At 43.9% G+C, this 19,245-nt stretch overlaps 2 protein-coding genes across 2 annotated transcripts in view; both read left to right on the top strand.

The window, feature by feature from the left end:
* The window catches only part of LOC104403053 (titin-like), a gene marked incomplete at its 3' end in the record, with an annotated part of 88,968 nt that overhangs the window by 40,815 nt on the left and 28,908 nt on the right, over positions 1-19,245 (top strand). Inside the window, exons 44-52 of the mRNA XM_010011086.1 lie at positions 235-291; positions 14,360-14,638; positions 15,710-16,273; positions 16,735-17,016; positions 17,119-17,397; positions 17,747-18,025; positions 18,121-18,399; positions 18,523-18,810; positions 18,930-19,208. Coding sequence (XP_010009388.1) covers positions 235-291; positions 14,360-14,638; positions 15,710-16,273; positions 16,735-17,016; positions 17,119-17,397; positions 17,747-18,025; positions 18,121-18,399; positions 18,523-18,810; positions 18,930-19,208 — 2,586 coding nt within the window. The remainder of the gene's footprint in view (positions 1-234; positions 292-14,359; positions 14,639-15,709; positions 16,274-16,734; positions 17,017-17,118; positions 17,398-17,746; positions 18,026-18,120; positions 18,400-18,522; positions 18,811-18,929; positions 19,209-19,245) is intronic.
* On the top strand, positions 1,558-14,198 carry LOC104403052 (titin-like). Its single transcript, XM_010011085.1, has 4 exons — positions 1,558-2,544; positions 2,632-7,447; positions 11,610-13,273; positions 14,145-14,198. Exons 1-4 carry the CDS (start codon positions 1,558-1,560, stop codon positions 14,196-14,198), a joined length of 7,521 nt encoding a protein of 2,506 aa, XP_010009387.1.

Here is a 19,245-nt window from a genome sequence, read left to right as displayed (position 1 = left end):
CTGCAAAAGAGAAAGCAAATCTTACAGAAAAGTGTACAGAGCAAAGAAGTTTGAAAACATTTGATTACTCTGTTCTCAAAATTTATCAAGTGTTTGAATTGTTTGGCATGCATTTACGTTTATGTATGTGTGAACGTCTGTATATTTGCAAGACAGATTGGTTGTTTTTACTATATAAAATTTTGATTGGCATATTTAGTAACTATAACTCAACTTTTTCTTTTTTTCTTCTAGCTCCTGAAAAAATGGTTCATGAGAAGCTAGAGGAAGAGATTGAAATGGAAGCGAAAGGTACAGTCACCAATGATGTTACACTGAACAATTAGTACCAGTTAACTAGTAACACTGCAAAGAGCATTTATGTGCTTACAAGTAGTGTCTGATGGGGAATGAAAGCCACAATTTAAAGCATATTGGAACATGTTGCATGCTTGTTTTGATATGCAAAGGGTTACTTGCATTATGAGGTTATTTAAGTTTTAAAATATGTTTAAAACTTCAAATTTATAATTTTGCAGGCATATTCTTAACTTTTACTTCCTGCTTTGCAGCTGTTCACAGAGCTTTTATTTGTTCGATTTCCTTTTGAATGCATGGAATAGTTTACTTCAGAAGGAAGTTTTACAAATCTTAATCATATTATTTTTAAAAAAGTTAGCAGCCTAACATTAGCAGTTCAATGAATACTGTTGGACGGATGGATGAAGTATACCAGAAAGCATTTGTTGTTTAGGATATGTGAAAGCTACACATTCCCATTGATTCCTTGCACTTCTTTTACATACATTAATTCATCATTATACATCTCTTACCCTGGCTTGCAGATAGCATAAGTGGTTCATGTTGCTTGCTTTTTTTCCCTGTGCATAACATTGTGAAGTTAGTGGCTGTATTAGTTCGAATAAACGCCTTCTCATTTCATGTTAGCTAATACTTACTTTTTAAAAAATCTATTTCAAAATATTTTTTCTCAATTGTTTGAACATTTAATCTACAAACAGAGGGGTCAGAAAGGGCGTTTATTCTACTGTCTGCAAGTCAGGTAAGATTTTCTTCTTTGCCACCCAAAGACACACAGCTTTTCCAGGCAGAAAAAACATACATACAGAAGAACGTGTTATTTTGAAATTCATTTTTGCTTGTTCAAGAAGAAATTTCCACAGTCTGAAGAAAGAACAGACAACGAACGATTTTCGTGTCAATCTTTAAAACAGAGCAAGGCGTTGCGTTTATTCGAACAAATATGGTGAGTGAATTACTTTCTTTTCCTGGGTGTGTGATGAAATCTGTTGCATGCCCATTTTTTTATTTCAATTTATTGCTATTTCATTTTTTTTCAATCAGAGGGCAGGCAGAGTGTAGCATGTTGTAACCCAATCTCTTTCTTTTGCAGGGCAGCACAGCAAGGTGAACCTCGAGGGACCTGGCACAGCCACAGTGCCAGCTTGCCCCCAGAACTGTAAACCCACCTTCACACAGGGCCTGAAGTGTAGGTCTGTCTTGGAGGGGGACCCTGCACTCCTCTGGTGCAAGCTGGTGGCATGCCCGGCGCCCCACATGGCCTGGTTTCATAACAACCGGCCAGTCCACGAGGACTGTCGCAAGGTGATTCGCACTGAGAGTGAGGAGCACATGCACCATGCCAGCCTGGAGGTGTGGGATGTGCGGGAGCATGATGCTGGCAGCTACAGGGTATTTGCCATTAACAGCGAGGGCTCTGCTGAGTCCACTGCCTCGCTACTGGTGGCACACAGAGGGGAGCAGCAGGGTTTCACAGGGAAAGCAGGGTGTATGCAGGAGAGCTGGCAGTGCCTGCTGCAGCAGCGGCAGGAGGACCGGCTGCGGGTGGTGCTCCGCTGCACTGGCTCGCCCTTTGACAAGGGACAGGAAGCAGAGCAGTCGCCTAGAGATTTCTCCCCTGCCCATGGCATGGTACGAACCATCTGTTTCCAGAGGCTGCCACTGGTGGGGCCTCACCGTCCAGGGTTGGCACATGGTAGGGAGCATAGTGGTACAGTGACAGATGCTGAGGAGCTGCTGGATGAGGAGATCCGTTGGAAGCTACAACGGCTGCGGGAGGCAAAGAGAGCAGTGATGAAAAAGAAGCAGGAAGCCCTCATGTCCATGCCTCAGGCGAGCCCTCCTGGGAAGCCCAGCCCACCTAAGGCTGCTGCCACAACTGATGGCTCAGAGTCCCTCATGGTGCAGGTAGTGAAGGGGTACTGCAAGCGTGGACTTCTGGAGCCCTGCCCACCCCTCTTTGTCCAGGAGGTCAAGCCCCAGGAGGCTATTGAGGGGCACAGATGCACATTCTCCTGCCTCTTCCATGGCCGCCCACAGCCCACAGTCACTTGGTACAATAATGCCAAGCCTGTGGGACGCATCCGGGGCACCGCTGTTCACACCACAGAGTGCTGCTCTACGCTGACCTTCCCATCCGTGCTCCCACAGCATAGTGGCACCATCACCTGCGTGATCTTCAACCCGCTGGGCACAGTCAGCAGTTCAGCTGCACTCTATGTGAGGCGGCAGATGCAGGCCTACGTAGGCTACATGGCCATGAAGAAGGAAGAGAAAGAGAAGGAGAAGGTAAAGGAGGAAAAAGAAGAGGAGAAAGAGAAGGTGGAGAAGGTTGAAGAAAAGGATGTGGAGGAAGAAGAGGAAGTCAGCCTGGCCTTCACAGCAGAGCAGGCACTGCCAAGTGAAGTTCCAGACTCAGACTTGCTGTCACTGCCTGTGGAAATCAAAATCACTGCCCCCACTCCAACACCAGAGCAAGACACAGAGACGAGGGAGACCACACGGCCCTCTCCAAACCAGACTGCTCCCATCATAAAGCACAAGTTCAAGTTTTCATTTGATGTGGGAAATGAACCACCCCAAATTGTGGCAGAAGCCCCAGCACACATTCATTGCCATGAAGGAGAGGCAGTGGTGTTGGAGTGTGCTGTGTCTGGGCTGCCCCCACCAGCTGTGGTCTGGTCCCTGAATGGTCAGTGCCTCTCTGCCAGTGAAAGGCTCAGGTTTGAGGAAGGCAAGAATGGCATATACCGCTTGCACATCCAAGGGGTCTCTGTCACAGATGCTGGGCTGTATTCCTGTATGGCCAAGAATGTGGCTGGAACAGCACAGACAGACTCTGAGCTGACAGTACAGCCCCGTGAAGCCAGATTATATAGCAAGGATGGAGGCACTAAGAAACTACCTTCTACGGACCATGTTCTGCACCTTGAAGGCGTTTGCACATTTGGGAATAATGAAGAGGAAAAGATCACAGGTTCCAAAGAGGAGGAAGCACAGCTACCCTTGTCCCCGAGGCTGTCTCCCTCTCTTAGTGAGCAACTGGAAGGGGAATGTGAGAAACCCCCTCACTTCAGGGAAAATGAACTGGAGGAAACAGTGCAGGATATCATGGAAATTTATGGTAGGCAAGAAACCAATTATACAGAAGAAAGTGTGAGGGATACAGATGATATTTCTGAGATGATTCAGCACAGGGGAAAAGCTGTCTCTGAGGAACACAGCTTTGGCATTGATATCACTGATCTGCATCCTAGCATGTCCAGAGAAGAACATGAACTAGTGGCCAAGGACTCAGGTCACTTTTCAGAGGAGTTGGAGGCTGAAGGAGACAAGGTAGTACCACACACAGATACTCTGTCCTGGGACATCTTTAAGTCACCATTTATGGAAGTGAAAGGACAAACACATGCCTCTGAGCAGCCTGTTCTGGCAAGGGAGTGTGAGGATTCACAATTCTTCATTCCTATATCACCTGTGGAGCAAGTGGAAAGTGATATTTGCATGCAGGAGAGTGATGTCCCTGCTTGGGAGGCAATGTCTCCTGATGTGCCTCTTACAGAAAAGCCAAACATGCCCCAGATGCAGGACAACAGTGCAAGCACAACCACAAAGGAGCAGTTTGACTTTTACGATTTCTCTGCATCGGAGCAGCAGGAGGAACAGGCTAAGAAACAAGAGACATCAGTTGGTATCGAACAGGACATGGAGGTTGATGATAATCTTTGTAAAGAAGAAATGATTGATGCTGGGGATACCACACACTGGGATATTCACAATTACAGACAAATGCTGCAAGGAATGGAGTCTGATGCAGGCAACTCTTCTTTGGGTCTAATCCTCGCTCCTCCTGGCATAGAAACCTCAGGTCAGGATTTTACTGATGAAGTTGAGGTTCATCCAGAAGAAGTACAATTCAAAGAGCAGCTGTTGCCATCTGAGACTGATGAGACCAATATCACATTTGATCTGAAAAAGTTTGTGGAGCCTTTTCCAGCTGCAGATACAGTGGGTACAGAACAGGCACAACCCCCTACAGCTCTGGAGAGCGTGGAGATAGGAGTGACTGGGTTCATCCCCGCTGTGCACGAACATGATGTGCTTGTGGAAGAGATGTCTCTAAGTGAGGAGCTCAGTCAGAGCTATAGGATGCAGCAGGAGGATGTCAGTTCCCAGGAAGAGGCACAGCCCAGAGAAATCAGAAGGGCTGATTTGCAAATCCCTAATGGGGACCATGGCAGTATCATGATATCTGATAAAGAGGGATCTTCTGCTGAAGAAATTAATGAGTCAGAGCTGAGTGTCTGTGGGGAGGATTTACTTGAGGGACAAATTCATAGTTTTCTGGTGGAGTCCACAGCAGATTTCCAAAGAGGAGTGGAGGAAACACATGTGTGGAAGACTGAAGAACTACTGGAGACCACAGACTCCCAAAGTGATAGCTTCATCACTGACTTGAAAAAAGCTGCATGTGAACAGAAACCCAAGGCTGGGCATCAGGTTGAGGAGGAAGAAGGTTCTGGGATACAAAAGATCTTTGAGACAGGAATGAGCATCTCCACCTGTGAGACAGAAAGCACAAATTCTCCTGAAGAGATGCTCAGGGACACCCAACAGGAATCAAACACAAACAAGAGCTTCTCTTTCAGGCAACTTTTACTTGGTTTAATAATGGATGATCCTGTGGCACAGGAGGAGCAAAAGAAGGAGTCTTGGGACAAGAAGAGCAATCCCACTGAGGAAGCCTCTGAGCACAGTCTGGATAGAGAAGGACCAGGTCCAGAGCCCAGAGCTGTTCAAACCTTAGAGCTGGAGCCTGACTTGTCCCTGGCCAAGTATTTAAGGTCAACTGGGATGCAGAAAACTCCAGATTTCAAAGGAACAGTTCAGAAGGACCAACGAGAGAACATCACTTCACTGGAAGTGGAGGAGGTAACCTTCAGCACAGTTTATGAATATTACAACAACCAGCAGGAACTCACCAGGCCCTTCTCTCCTGAGTCAGAAATGTCTATAGAGCTGGAAAGTGCAAGTGGAGAGGAGTCGCCTGATTCAGACCGCTTCTACACACCTCCCTCCTCTGTCGAGATCTTTGAAACTGCTTCATCAGCATCCTACCACACACCACTCAGCACCCCCGAGCGCTACTCCACACCATCTGAAGGTTCAGAGTACAGCACACCACCCGAGCGCTACTCCACACCATCTGAAGGTTCAGAGTACAGCACGCCACCCGAGCGCTACTCCACACCATCTGAAGGTTCAGAGTACAGCACACCACCTGAGCGCTACTCCACACCGTCTGAAGAGGGCTCAGAGTACATCATGCCACCGGAGCGCTACTCCACACCATCTGAAGAGGGCTCAGAGTACAGCATGCCACCCGAGCGTTACTCCACACCACCTGAAGAGGGCTTAGTGTACAGCATCCCACCAGAGCGCTACTCCACACCCTTCGAGGGTTCCAAATGCAACACACCCTCAGAGCCCTACTTCACACCCTTTGGGGGACCCTGCGCTGCAGCAGGGGACAGCACGCCACCAGAGCGCTACTGGACACCCACTGGGGAGTATATGGACGCCCTGGCCATGCTCTCCCTCTGTGAGAGAAGGCAGCAGCCTTCAGACCAGCCACAAGCTGAGGTATTTGGGACCCCCTGTGAAGCACTAGAGCCATCAGGCAGGCAGATGCCACCTGCATTCCTCAAGGCATTGAGCAGGAAGAGGCTGTATGAGGGCAGCACACTGAGGTTTGCAGCAAAGGTGGTGGGTGTGCCCAAGCCAGGAGTGAAGTGGTATCATAATAAATCTCTGTTGGAGCTGGATGAGAGAATGCGGATAGAGAAGGATGGGGATAAGTGTGTGCTGGAGATCACTAATGTGCAGAAAGCTGATGGAGGACAGTATATGTGCCATGCAGTGAACATTGTTGGGGAAGCTAAAAGCATCGTTCATGTGGAAGTTTTGTCTGAAGATGGGCGGTCACTAGCACTGCCACCCCCTGTCACTCACCAGCATGTAATACACTTTGATCTGGAGCAAAATACGTCTTCAAGGTCACCTTCACCACAGGAAATCCTCCTGGAAGTGGAGCTGGATGAAAATGAGGTAAAGGAGTTTGAGAAGCAGGTCAAAATCATAACCAGCCCTGAGTTTAGCCCAGATAAGAAGAGCATGGTTGTTTCCCTGGATGTCCTTCCACTTGCCTTGTTGGAGCAAGCTGCAGGCTTGGCTGCAGAGAATGAGGATATAAAAATTGATTTCCAAGTTACTGAAATGCCTCCCCGATTTGCTGTGCCCTTTTCAGATGTCAAGGTGACAGAAGGCTTGGAGGCAGTGTTTGAGTGCGTGGTAACAGGTACTCCTGTCCCAGTAGTGCAGTGGTTCAGAGGTGACATCTGTGTCACACCTGTGACAGGGAAGTATGTTGTGATTCAGAAGGAGGGACTTCACAGTCTGAAGGTCCAAAAAGTAGGTCCTTCTGATAGCGGCTGGTATCACTGTCGGGCAATGAATAGGTTGGGAGAAGCAACGTGTAAAGGCTCCCTCATAGTCGTGGCTCAGCAGGGAGCAAGTGCTAACGTGAGCAGTGAGACAATCACGGGCAATGAACAACACAGATCCCAGAAGTCTGACTTGTTTTTGTGCAAGACTGTGAGTCCAGGTCACCAGTCAGCAACAGAGCTGCAGTCTGAGTTCGAGCTGCATATAGATGATTCAGAGAAAGCAATTCAACTGCTTTCAGTGGCTCAACAAGAGCAGGAAGTAGAAGGGGAGAAGTGTGTCAGCGTTAGTTTTGACGTATTTGCAGAAACATCCCAAGAGGAACTGGTTGAGTTTAAGGCAGAGGACTCTGAGGGCTGCAGCTTTGAGTTCCAGGTCACAGAAGCTGCTCCCACATTTCTGAAGCTCATTTCTGACTACAGTACATTTCTAGGTGCCTCAGCATGCTTCCAGTGTCTTGTGACTGGTTCCCCCGACCCAACTGTCCACTGGTACAAGGATGGGGTGTTATTGGAAGGGGACAGGTACTGTGTGCAGGAAGAGGAGGCGGGCTCTCATAGCCTTACTATTGAAAACTTGATGCAAAGTGACAGTGGGCAGTACAAATGTGTAGCCACTAATACAGCAGGAACGGCTGAGACCTGTGCTGTGTTAACATTATACTGATATCCCATAATTTATTTGAGTCTCTTTTGAAACACTAAATGTTTTTATGCTGTTGTTCGCTGCTGGTAAAAATGCAGCACTCATATTAGGGGCATTGTTTTTCATCTCTTTAGGGATGAAAACCACTCTATGTGGACATATTTCTATCTCATTTAAACTTGCTTTTCTTGGGGAATTTAAGTGAGATTTAATATGTGCATAGGTTTTGTGCACACTTTCTGCACCAAGGTATATTTCAGGCTCCTTCCAAGCTCCTTATTCATTCTTGTAAAGACATTGTAATTGACACTCATTTATGTAGGACTAATTTTTTTTTGTATTGTGTACATAATCCTGTGTGTCCGTAACAGTCATTATTGATTTAGGTAGGCTAGAAATCCCCTGAAAATGTAGAAATCACTTTTTTCTTGTAACCTAAAGGTATGGAATACTAACTTATGCTTGCTCTTTAGTTTGGATATAGTTCTGTGAAAGAACTCCTTAAACTGGTATTCCCCCTTCTCACAATATTGTGTCAGAATATGTGAGTCTCACTGAGTCAAATCCTATGTTTACAGTTTCTATCACTGCAAAATTCTTACATTTGTGGGTCACATTCTACTGACTCACGGAAAGAAATGACTTTTTTTTAAAGTCAATGGAATTATGCTGTTGCAAAGAAAAGCAACACAGTGGGAAGAAAATAGAACTTTTGCATTAGTAGAGACTGGACAGGATTTTTTTTCTCTATTACCAAGTAATAAACATGAAAACATATTTTGTACTGTATCTGTAGAAGTTAAGGGAAAAGGATAGGGAGCATAATAAATCAATGATTTAACTGTAAATGAATTAAAATAACTTTGGTTGTCCCCATATTCCAGTGTCGTTCATAAAAAATACGTAGTAGTAAAAAAGTGAGAGATTTTTATGCAACATTCTTGTTTCACATTAGAAAGGAATTTCTACATACTCCTTTTTTCTTTTTTTTTCTTTTTTTAATTAGTAACAGTTAAGTGTGCTATGTGTCAAGATGATCAGAAAGAAGTAGAATATATTCAATTGTTATCTGTAGCATTTTCTCAGCAGAAGAGATTTTTATATTAATGTTCTCAATGTGAGTATATATTTTCATATTTAAATGATGCTAACATGTAAGAGGAGGAATCAGCAATAGCTGACATAATAAATCAGAACTAAATCTATCTTATATAACAATAATTAAGAAAAATATGTTAAAAGTACAAAAGTTATTAATGCTTCTCAGAAGTGAAATAACTCTCTAATGTATGTGCCATCCTTCCAGTTACATATATGCCAAGGTGAAACCTTGAGTTCAACAACCCTAAGCAAAAAATATTTTTACTTTAATTACTTGTTTATAAAGTTCTTCCAATTATTTATGAGTTGCTGTCAATCAGCTGCCTTGCAAAGTGCTTTAAGGAGCATAGTGATTTATGAAACAAGGAGCAAGTATAAAAGAACTATTCCTGTAGTACATTCAGTAATGTTCTTGCATGTTCTTATTTCTGAGTTTGATGTGTCCTCACACTGAGATCAGTATGCCTCAAAAACTCAATAATCTTTTCATTCACCTGTCATTCACTTGGCATAGCAATTTTTGACAAAAGAGTCACTTTGCCAAAATGTGTTTCCCAGGATAAACTTCAAGTCAAGAGTGGCAAGTTCCAGTGACCCAGGATGTAGGAAAAATGACTGGAGTTGTCAGGCTAATACCAATCTATCACTTCTGTTTCTTGCCAGTCACACCCCATGATAAACATTTAAGATCTGTATATTGTTAAAAAGCAGAGATAATTATTATTTCTCATAGGTAATGGTGGTAGGAAAGAGAAGCATGAGTGTCTGATGCAACATCATGTTGGGAAAGCATTGCTTCAGGATGTGTCATTAATCCATTTCTTGTGTAGATGTGTAGCACAAACTGATTCATTAGACTGCAGAGGTCCCTAGGGAAGCTGGCATGAATTGTCTGATGTTACGTCAGCTGTAACATGAGAAGTCTTTTATGTCCAGAGCCAAATCAGGTCTTTGATTAGGTCCTAAGCATGTGTGTTTAATTTGCATGTAAATGAAATGCAATTTTTAGTAGAAACAGGCCCATAACTTGTTTTGGAGCCCTAAGCCAAACAGGTCCAAGTTCATATTCACATCTGAAATATATGGCCAAGCATTTTTATCTCTACCTGCAGAGTAGTGTTTGTGGTTTATGTAAGTTTAAAGTCTTATTTTAAGCTTCTTACATTAGCCAGGAGCACTATAATGTGCTTATGGAGAAAGTGTCACCTAACTACAATGATATAAATCCAGAGTAATTCTAGCTTTGGATAAACTTACCCTGGGGCAACTGGTAGACTTCAGAGCCATGATTGACCATCTCTCTTGTGCTTTTATAGGAATTATAAATCTCACAATTTCATTGTCAGTTTTAATGTTGTCTTCATTTCTACAAACTGAGTAATTAAAAAAAAGGATGAATTATGTTTGTTTGTTTTCAATGTGTATTGAATGTTAACATGTATGGTTAATTTGTGAAATAAATATGCAAATGATTTAAGCCTGCTGCTTCTTGTACTTTATTCATTTCATTGACACAGCTAAAATATGAAAAAGAATCTGTATAGTTTTTCTGTCATAAATATTCAGGAACACAAAGAAGTGCATTAATTTCTGCCAAACTGTTGTATATAATGCATTCTCATGTGTGTTAACATAGGTTCCATTCTGCAATTATTATACTTTATCATGGCCACCCATTCTCAAATTCACTAGCATATTGTATTTCTGGGGAAACTGCCTTATTCTTTCAACAAAGCTACTCTTGACAAAGCCCTACTCTTTTAACAAAGGTCAATCTGAAGGACTGGTGTAATCTCTTTTTTTACCTAAGCATCTCTTCTCTGCAGTTAATTGCTGTACGCATGGTGCTATGTCATGTTTATTATGGTATCTATCTGTGGCAAGATTAGTCATTGATAAAACCAGTGAGAAAGAATCGGGTAAGGCATATTCTGTTCTTTATAGTTGTTATTGGAGTGCAGCAAAAATTATCTCACAGTAAGTTTTGGAACTTAAGGCACTGTAATTGAGAAACATTTCAAGGTTCACCTGGAGACATCTATCCACTCACATTTTTTCTATTCTTTTTTAACAACTCTTATACCTTCCCAGTGTCAAATACTGTGGGCCTTACCTGACCAAATTTGACTCAGTGAGGACAATAGGATTTGATTTCCAAAGGATTTTTTTTTTTTGTGCTGTGGTTTTCATGGATGGCTAGTTCCTCTCCTGGAAGTCTCAGATTTCACTGTTTCTAGTGTCAAGCATCTCCAGAGAATGACATGTTCTTGATGTCTGTTTCTTCTAATTTTTAAACAACTATTAGAACAAAGTGGTCCAACACAAAAATGGCTAAATTCACAGAGGCAAGGAAAAGAAAAACCTTAAAGTGTTCTGTCTTCTTTTCTCTGATATTGTAGGAGTTTTAATATTTAGCATTATGACAGGGAGGAATTTAAAACCAGAGATTTGAATCAGTAACATAAAATCAAGGGTGCAAACTTGCAGTTTCAATAATAATGATGTTGTAAGCATAAGGGTCTAATGACAAAACTAGGACAAAGTTAGTAAGGGAGAGGTAATATCTTAGTGTGTTAGACATAGATCAAGTTGAAAGAGATTCATAAAGTGCTCTAGAAGAAGGACTGGTGCACTGCAAATTTTGTGTTATTTTTCTAGTCCTGTCATTCTGCTTTTTCTTTGCAGGTTTTGAATTAAACCAGAGTATTATCACTGCTCTGCTGTACTTGTTTGTATGAGCATACATACAAATATGTATGGCATATACCACTTCAATTATATTTGTGAAATGGAGTAATCTTGCTTGACTGTTACTTGCACTGTACACCCTGGGGGCATGCCTAAACCATGCTATGGTGTTAGGTTTTTAAAGAGACATCCATGTTGATCCAGATAGGAAGTTCATAAGTAACCTGACAGCACAGCATGTCTTGCTGGTTTTGGCAGGTGTGTATTTGACAGCAACAGGACCTCATGTTCATTGTTAACTACTGTTTATTGCTATCTAGTTGTGTTTTCTTAAACATTCTAGTAAAACTCAACACTTTTTTTCCATACAGACATCGCTAGCTCTCTTCCTGTGTCTTCTGAGGAAGGAAGAAGTGAAGGCTACAGCAGTGGCCTTCAGTTGCCTGATAAAGAAAAAACACTTGAATTTGAGCCTGAAAAAACAGTTTATTCCAGCAAAGCAAAGATGAAAATGGAGGCAGGCCAAGCCCCTGTTTTCCTAAAACAGGTCTCAAATGTTGAAGTCTGGCAGGGAGATGTAGCTAGGCTTTCTGTTACTGTTACTGGCAGCCCCACACCCAAAGTCCAGTGGTTTTTCAACAGTATGAAGTTAGCTTCATCTACAGAGTGTAAGGTAGTGTTTGCTGGCAACGACCACAGCCTCATCCTCCCATATGCAGGTGTGCAGGATGAGGGTGAGTACACATGTGTGGCCAGCAATGAACATGGTGAGACCACATGCAGTGCCCACCTCCATGTGCGTCAGCGGATACCAGGGGTCCCTTGCTTTACCAGGAAGCCAGACAGCATGCGGTGTGCACGGGGATTCACTGCAGTCTTTGAGTACACTGTGGCTGGGGAGCCATGCCCTGATGTGCTGTGGTTCAAGGGGACTGAACAGCTTTTCCCTGATGCACGTCGTTCTGTTGCTCACCACCCTGATGGCTCAGGCTCCCTGATAGTGCAGGAGTGCATGGAGGAGGACACTGGGCTTTACACGTGCAAGGCAGTGAGTGCCCTGGGCGAGGCCATATGCTCTGCTGAGCTCCTTGTGCTGCCTGAGGAGCATGCTGTTCGCAGGCAAAGCCCAGCCTTGAAGCACTCTGCAGTGGCGGAAGACCAGAGTCCCCTCTCTTATGAGGAGGCTGGTGAGCTTCCTGCTGCAGAAGGAGCACTGAGACTTGAGGCCATGAAGGAGCCCCTGGCCCTCCTTCAGCTCCAGATGAGCCAGGAGGAGCACATGCTGCCCAGGGAGGATATCTTGCCCAGCCTGCCACCAGCCTGCCTGGCTGCACAGAGTGTTGAAGAGATGCTCACCCAGGCAGCCACAACACAAGAGAGTGTCAAGCTTCTCGCAGAGCCGCTGGAAACCCTCCCTGCTGGCCCCCAGGGTGTGGTGCCTGCAGCAGCTATGGAGACACGACTGCCAGGCTGCCTTGGGACTGTAGCTGCACAGATACTCTTGCCCAAAGAGGAGGTCATCCCTGAGACAGCAGAGCAAATGGCTGCTCTGAAGACCGAGGCTTCCCAAGCTCTTCTACAGGTGTCAAGCACCACTGAGAGCCGTGCCATAGATGGTGACCATATGCAGGTCCTTGAGGGCTTGCAGGCAATGCAGGGTAAGCCAAAGGCTGAACCTAGACTCGCCTCTGAACTGGCGTTCACTGGGGGTCAAGCTGTTCCTCTGGAGACCGTTTCTTCCCTGGAAGCAGCAGAGGAAGACTTTGCTGCAAGAATCCATGAGGGACAGGCTGTGAGATTTCCTTTGCTGCTAGAAGAAAAACAGCTCCTGGAGGAGGAACATGTTGTCAGTCTTGTCAAAGAAGGAAAATCCTGTGACAAAACCTCGAAGCTGGAGTCCCAGCAGGCTGAGACGACTATGGAGGCAGAAATACCCCTGGAGCAGCCTTTGTTTGCAGAAGTAATCAACACTGTGACTGGGCATAGTCAAATCAAGGATGTGGGCTCAGCTGCAGCCACTGCTGATGTAGCCTCTGTGGGTGTTCCCCTTGAGACACCCACAGAAATATTGAAAGAGAAGGAAAAAAGGGAAGAAATATGTGAGGAAGAGAGCAGAAAGGTTTTAGAAGCTAACACTGTGAAGCTAGAGGATGAGCTTGTCAAAGAGAGTTGTCCCATCATACACAGCAACCTGGTCAACACGGTTGTGGAGGAAGGAGAGAGTGTCAGTTTGGTGTCTGTCATAACAAATGTCAGGGAGGTGAACTGGTACTTTGAGGGTAAACTGGTGTCTTCAGGTGACAAATTCAAGTGTTTACAAGATCAGGACACATACACACTAGTAATAAGCAAAGCGTGCAGTGATACTCACCAAGGAGAATACACCTGTGAGGCGGTGAATCAAGGTGGAAAAAGAGCAACAGCAGCAAAACTCACAGTTGTTAAAAGAGGTTGGATTATGGGGATAAATTACTGTCTTTCTAATACATTGCTCTACTAATGAAACTGCCCTGTGTCTCTATCTTTGGATACAGATATAACATTAATATCACCATGCCGCTAATCAGAGGGCTCCCTTTCTCTCTGGATTTATGGTTTCCTTCTACCAGATTGCAGTCTCTCACTTCCCTCACCCCAGTCTTTGGTCAGGAACTTTGTTGCTTCCTGTTCTCATGACACAAGCACAGTCAGGACAAGCCGTACCTCGATCACGACCACTTCTCCCATTGTTGCCTGTGAACTGGACCTGCTCTTCCTTTCTCACTGCTGCACCCTCTCTCACCCTCCGTGGTCGTTGCACAGTTTCAGCATAATTTCTCATTCAATCCATAATTTCTTACAGCTCCAGGATAGTGTGGTGAATGTTTGTATTGTGTTGTTTTCACTATTGCATGTCATTTTTTCAGTATCACCACTGTTTCCTGATGTCACTATATGCCATAACGCCATCTGTCCACTGAGCCTGGTACTGCTTTTATTTCTTTTTTTCTTTTACGGTCACGTTATGCAGATTGCAAGTAAATCACCTTTTTTTTTTTTTTCTTCCCAGTCAGTCACTTTACTGTTACTTTCCAGAATGTCACAGGCAGGGCTTTGAGTTACTCTCTGCTTCTGATTGCAGTTGCACCGATCCTGAGGAGAAGGCTCACACCAGTGGAGGTGGCTGTAAATCACGTGGCCAAGTTTACCTGCGAGGTAGAGACTGCGCCCAATGTCACGTTCCAGTGGTACAAAGCCGGCCGAGAGATATATGATGGGGACAAATACTCCATTCGCACCTCCAACTACCTCTCCACACTTGAGATCCTGAGGCCTCAGGTTGTTGACTGTGGAGAGTATAGCTGTAAGGCTTCCAACCAGCATGGCAGTGTAAGCTCTACAGCCCTTTTAACAGTGAGTGGTAAGTACACACTTTCAAGGACTTCTTCTCCATAAAATATCTTGGTATATTGTAATGCTTTCATTGCTATGCTTATACATGTTTACAGTAGGGCTCTTGATTGCCATTGTCATACATAATCCATACCTAATTTTGGCAGGCATAAGCATAAAGAAGGAATAATTTTTGAAAATGCTGCTTTTAGGTACTTTCCGTACCTAGAAAACAGAAGATTCAGAAGGCAAGAAAGAAGAGGGAGAGAGAGAGTGGGAGGAACTAGATTGTAAACAGAATGGGATTGCTTTATGAATACGTTCTTGAAGAAAGTTTATTTGACTTCCAGATGACAAGAAAACATACACTTTTAAATCTGATTTCTTTGGTATAATAACTGTACAATTATCTTAGCACCCTATGTTTATCCCGCAGCTATACTTGCAATGCAGGCTATGCAGCTACACATACCTGAACTTCTGTGTGCCATGGCCAAAGGGGACCTGTGTGTGACTGGGGAAATAGCTCTTAAAGACTATGAGATGGTTTAAAGCTGTTTCAGTTTTCGAACTTTTTGTCTATTGAAAGCTATACAATTATCATCTTTTTTTTTTTTTTTAATCCAAAACACCACCTTTAGGGCTCTTAGCGTATGATGATTTTGGTTTTACACTGAATTTTCTCTTTATGGGAGGAGTCTTTATGTGGTCTTTGCCAAGTGCCAGATGCTAGAGGCAAAAGAAAAATGCACAAACTGTGAAATGCATGCAAACTTGTCCATCTTGAGGGAATGGTGCACAAACATGTCAGTCTTGGTGTGGGGGAAGTTCTGGCTTTTGGTTTATTTCCCTTTAGTCTGTACATTACTCCAGAGACACAAAATGCCTTCAAGCTCTGAAGCAATATACAGACCCAAGAAGTACAAACCCAAAATTCGTCATCTTTCATACCTCTTACTTCTTCACTGCTGGATTCTTTTGCTTAAGAGTATCCAGTGACTATCTGGCCCCTCATACTCTCTGTCCCTGGCAATTGTAAAGAAAAAGTATAAGCTCTGGCCCTCACCTCTGGATAACATTGAACTCCTTTGTTTTGCAGAAGCGTTACCACCAACGTTTCTTACCAGACCTGAGTCTATCACTACTTTTGTGGGCAAAAGTGCCAAGCTCCTGTGTACTGTTTTGGGCACTCCAGTCATCGACGTCGCTTGGCAGAAAGATGGCACGACCATTTCACCTTCAGACCGTCACAGAATCTCCAAAGTGGAAAATAAACATGTGTTAGAAATTTCCCTTCTCACTGCCAGTGACAGAGGGGTTTACACTTGCAAAGCTTCCAACAAGTTTGGGGCTGACATTTGCCAGGCTGAATTGATCATTATAGACAAGCCTCACTTCATTAAAGTGTTGCAGTCAGTGCAGTCAGCAGTCAATAAAAAAATACGTCTTGAATGTCAGGTAGATGAAGACAGGAAAGTAACAGTAGGGTGGACAAAGGATGGAAACAAAATTCCCTCAGGCAAAGATTATAAGATTTACTTTGAAGACAAAATAGCCTCACTTGAGATTCCTTTGGCTAAGCTCAAGGATTCAGGCCATTATGTGTGCACTGCTTCAAACGAGGCAGGAAGCAGCTCCTCTTCGGCCAGCGTCACAGTGAGAGGTAAGATAGTCCTATGCCCCCTTTACTTTTCTATTCTTGGGTTCCCTATTTCTTCTTTTTCAGGCTTCTTTGGGCAGAAATCACACTGTGAACTCTTCTCAGACCTGCCATCAGGTCCATTCACCTCTTGCTCATTCCCCTTGCTGCCTCCCAGTGCACTGTGTGGTGCTTCAATATTTCTTTCACCAGCCAGATCCAGGAATTGCTCCTATATGCAGGGCAGAGATGGCAGAAGAAACCACAATAACTGCAGCTTCAGTAAAAATGCTGATTTTTTTCTGAAGTCACGTTTTGTTCTTGCGCTAGGAACCAATCTTTCAAACCTTTGTGTTTCAGCCTTCTTTCTTTTTTCTCTTTTCCTTTTCCCTCTCCTTTCCTTTTCCCTTTCCTTCTACTTTCCTTTGCCTTTCTTACCCCTTTCCTTCCCATTTTTCCTCCTTTCTTTTTCTTCCCATTTTTAGAACCACCATCCTTTGTGAAGAAGGTCGATCCATCTTATTTACTGACTCCGGGTGACTCTGCACGCCTTCAATGCAAAATCAAAGGGTCTCCTGAAATACAGGTTACTTGGTTCAAGAACAACAAGGAAATCCGTGAAAGCAACACACACAGGATGTCCTTTGTCAATTCTGTGGCTGTGTTAGATATTTTGGAGATGAAAGTTGATGACAGTGGGAGCTACTCATGCGAAGCTGTAAATGAGGTTGGAAGTGACAGCTGCACCACCGAAGTAGTTGTCAAAGGTCTGTTCTTCTTGCTGCTGCCAGCCACATTCTTGAGAAAAAGACTTCTCTTTCTTTTTATTTTTGGCATGGTTGACTAATTCTTTCTCGCTGCTTTTATAGAGCCTCCATCTTTCATCCGAACACTTGAACCAGCAGAGATAGTGAAGGGAACAAACCCCGTTCTTCAGTGTGAGGTTGCTGGTACTGGACCATTTGAGATTAGCTGGTACAAAGACAAGAAACAGATCCGCAGTAGTAAAAAATACAGGTTGACCTCTCAGAAAGCTGTAATTTCTCTGGAGGTGTCCTCATTTAATAGTGCGGATGTCGGTGAATACGAGTGTGTGATAGCTAATGAAGTCGGGAAGTGCATATGCAGTGCAACATACATCTTGAAAGGTCAGTGGGAGAGAGAAAACTCCACTTACTGAAGGGGTTGGCAAGAACCTCTCATTTCTTAAAATGTCTTTTCTTTGGATTTGTGGGTTGCTAGGAAGAGTGGGGAGGGGAGAGTATCTTCTTCTCTTAAAATTCTGTGTATATCTTACGTGGCGCCAAACCTGTGAATTTGAATTGAGCTTAAAGGGGTCCCCAGTGGGGGAATGCAGCTCTTTTCTTGCCTGCTCTTCAGATGAATTGCACCATGTACTTCACATACTGTCTCATATAATCGTCTTTAAGCAGTGGATTCCATGGGATGATGTGGTAGAAGATGAGTATTTCTTCTTGTTTCTTTTCTTTGAACTAGAACCACCATCTTTTGTTAAGAAAATCGAAAATGTGACAGCTCTGACTGGAGATAGTATTACGTTACAGGCTGTGGTGAAAGGGTCAGAGCCTATTTCTGTGGTGTGGATGAAGGGCAAAGACATTATGCAAGATGATAACAAAGTGAGAGTGACATTTGAACACGGTCTAGCAACACTGCAAATTACCGGTGTCCAGCTGAGCTCTGGTGGGAAGTACACCTGTGTGGCTGAGAATGATGCAGGAACTCAGTCCTGCTTTGGTGAACTATCAGTGAAAGGTCAGTGGAGTAGCACTGTGATCCCCGCATTGTCTCCCACGTGAGAAGAGCAAGTTCCTTTTGTCCTTAACATCAGTTATTTAATTCTGTTGTAGAACCTGCCAAAATCATTGAAAAATCTGAAATGATCCAGGTAACAGCAGGGGAACCAGCCATTTTGGAGTACACTGTCGCAGGCACTCCAGAGCTAAAAACCAAATGGTTCAAAGATGGAAGACCACTACCTGCCAGCAAAAAATATAGGATCAGCTTTAAAAATAACATTGCCCAGCTCAAGTTTTATGCTGCTGAACTGCAGGACAGTGGCGAGTACACCTTTGAGATATCCAATGATGTGGGCATCAGCTCTTGTACTACCAGCTTCACAGTGCTAGGTTGGTACTGACTCCTTGCAAACTGCCCTGCTACTCTGCTCTGAGCCCAACAGAGCCAGAAGCACAGAGGCATGCCTGGTTTTCTCATTTGTTTGTTTCTTTCATATATTTTACTCTCAACAGATCGCACTCTCCCTCCCTTCTTCACTAAGCCCCTGAAGAATATTGACAGCATCATTAGCACGTCATGCCGCCTAGACTGCAAAATTTCAGGCTCTCTTCCAATGACTGTCTCTTGGTTTAAGCAGGACACTGAGATCACTTCAAGTGCCAAGTACACAGTACACTTTGCAGAAGGCTCTGCATCTTTGGAAATAAAACACCTAGATGCAAGTGATGCTGGGGTCTACATTTGCAGAGCCACAAATTCTGCTGGTAGCAAAGAGAGCAGTAGCACTTTGTTTATAAAAGGTTTGGCAATTTGTTTAAAATTTCTTGGAATTTTATTTTTCATCTGATAATACTTTTCTTCCCAAAGTGCAGGCCATGTGTCTCACTCTTGACATTTGTTTCCTTTCAACAAAATCTAGAACCACCCAGCTTCATTGTAGAACCAGAGTCCCAGGATGTACTGCCTGCATCAACTGTACGTTTCAAAGGCACATTTAAAGGCACAACACCACTGACGGTGAAATGGTTTAAAGGTGATACTGAGCTGGTGACAGGAGGAGCCTGCTACATCATGACAGAAGCGTTAGCAAGTTACTTGGAACTTTACGCAGTCAAACCAACAGACTCGGGAAGATACACCTGCAAAGTCTCCAATGTAGCTGGTTCAGTATCATGCAGCGCAAACTTGTTTGTAAAAGGTTTGCATTCTTCCTCTCTTTTAAACATTCAGATGCT

This window comes from Nestor notabilis, unplaced genomic scaffold, assembly GCF_000696875.1.
Source record: "Nestor notabilis isolate BGI_N333 unplaced genomic scaffold, ASM69687v1 scaffold2433, whole genome shotgun sequence".
NCBI lineage: Eukaryota > Metazoa > Chordata > Aves > Psittaciformes > Psittacidae > Nestor > Nestor notabilis.
The sequence above is the reverse complement of the archived record's forward strand: the minus strand, read 5'-3'. Positions and strand labels throughout refer to the sequence as shown.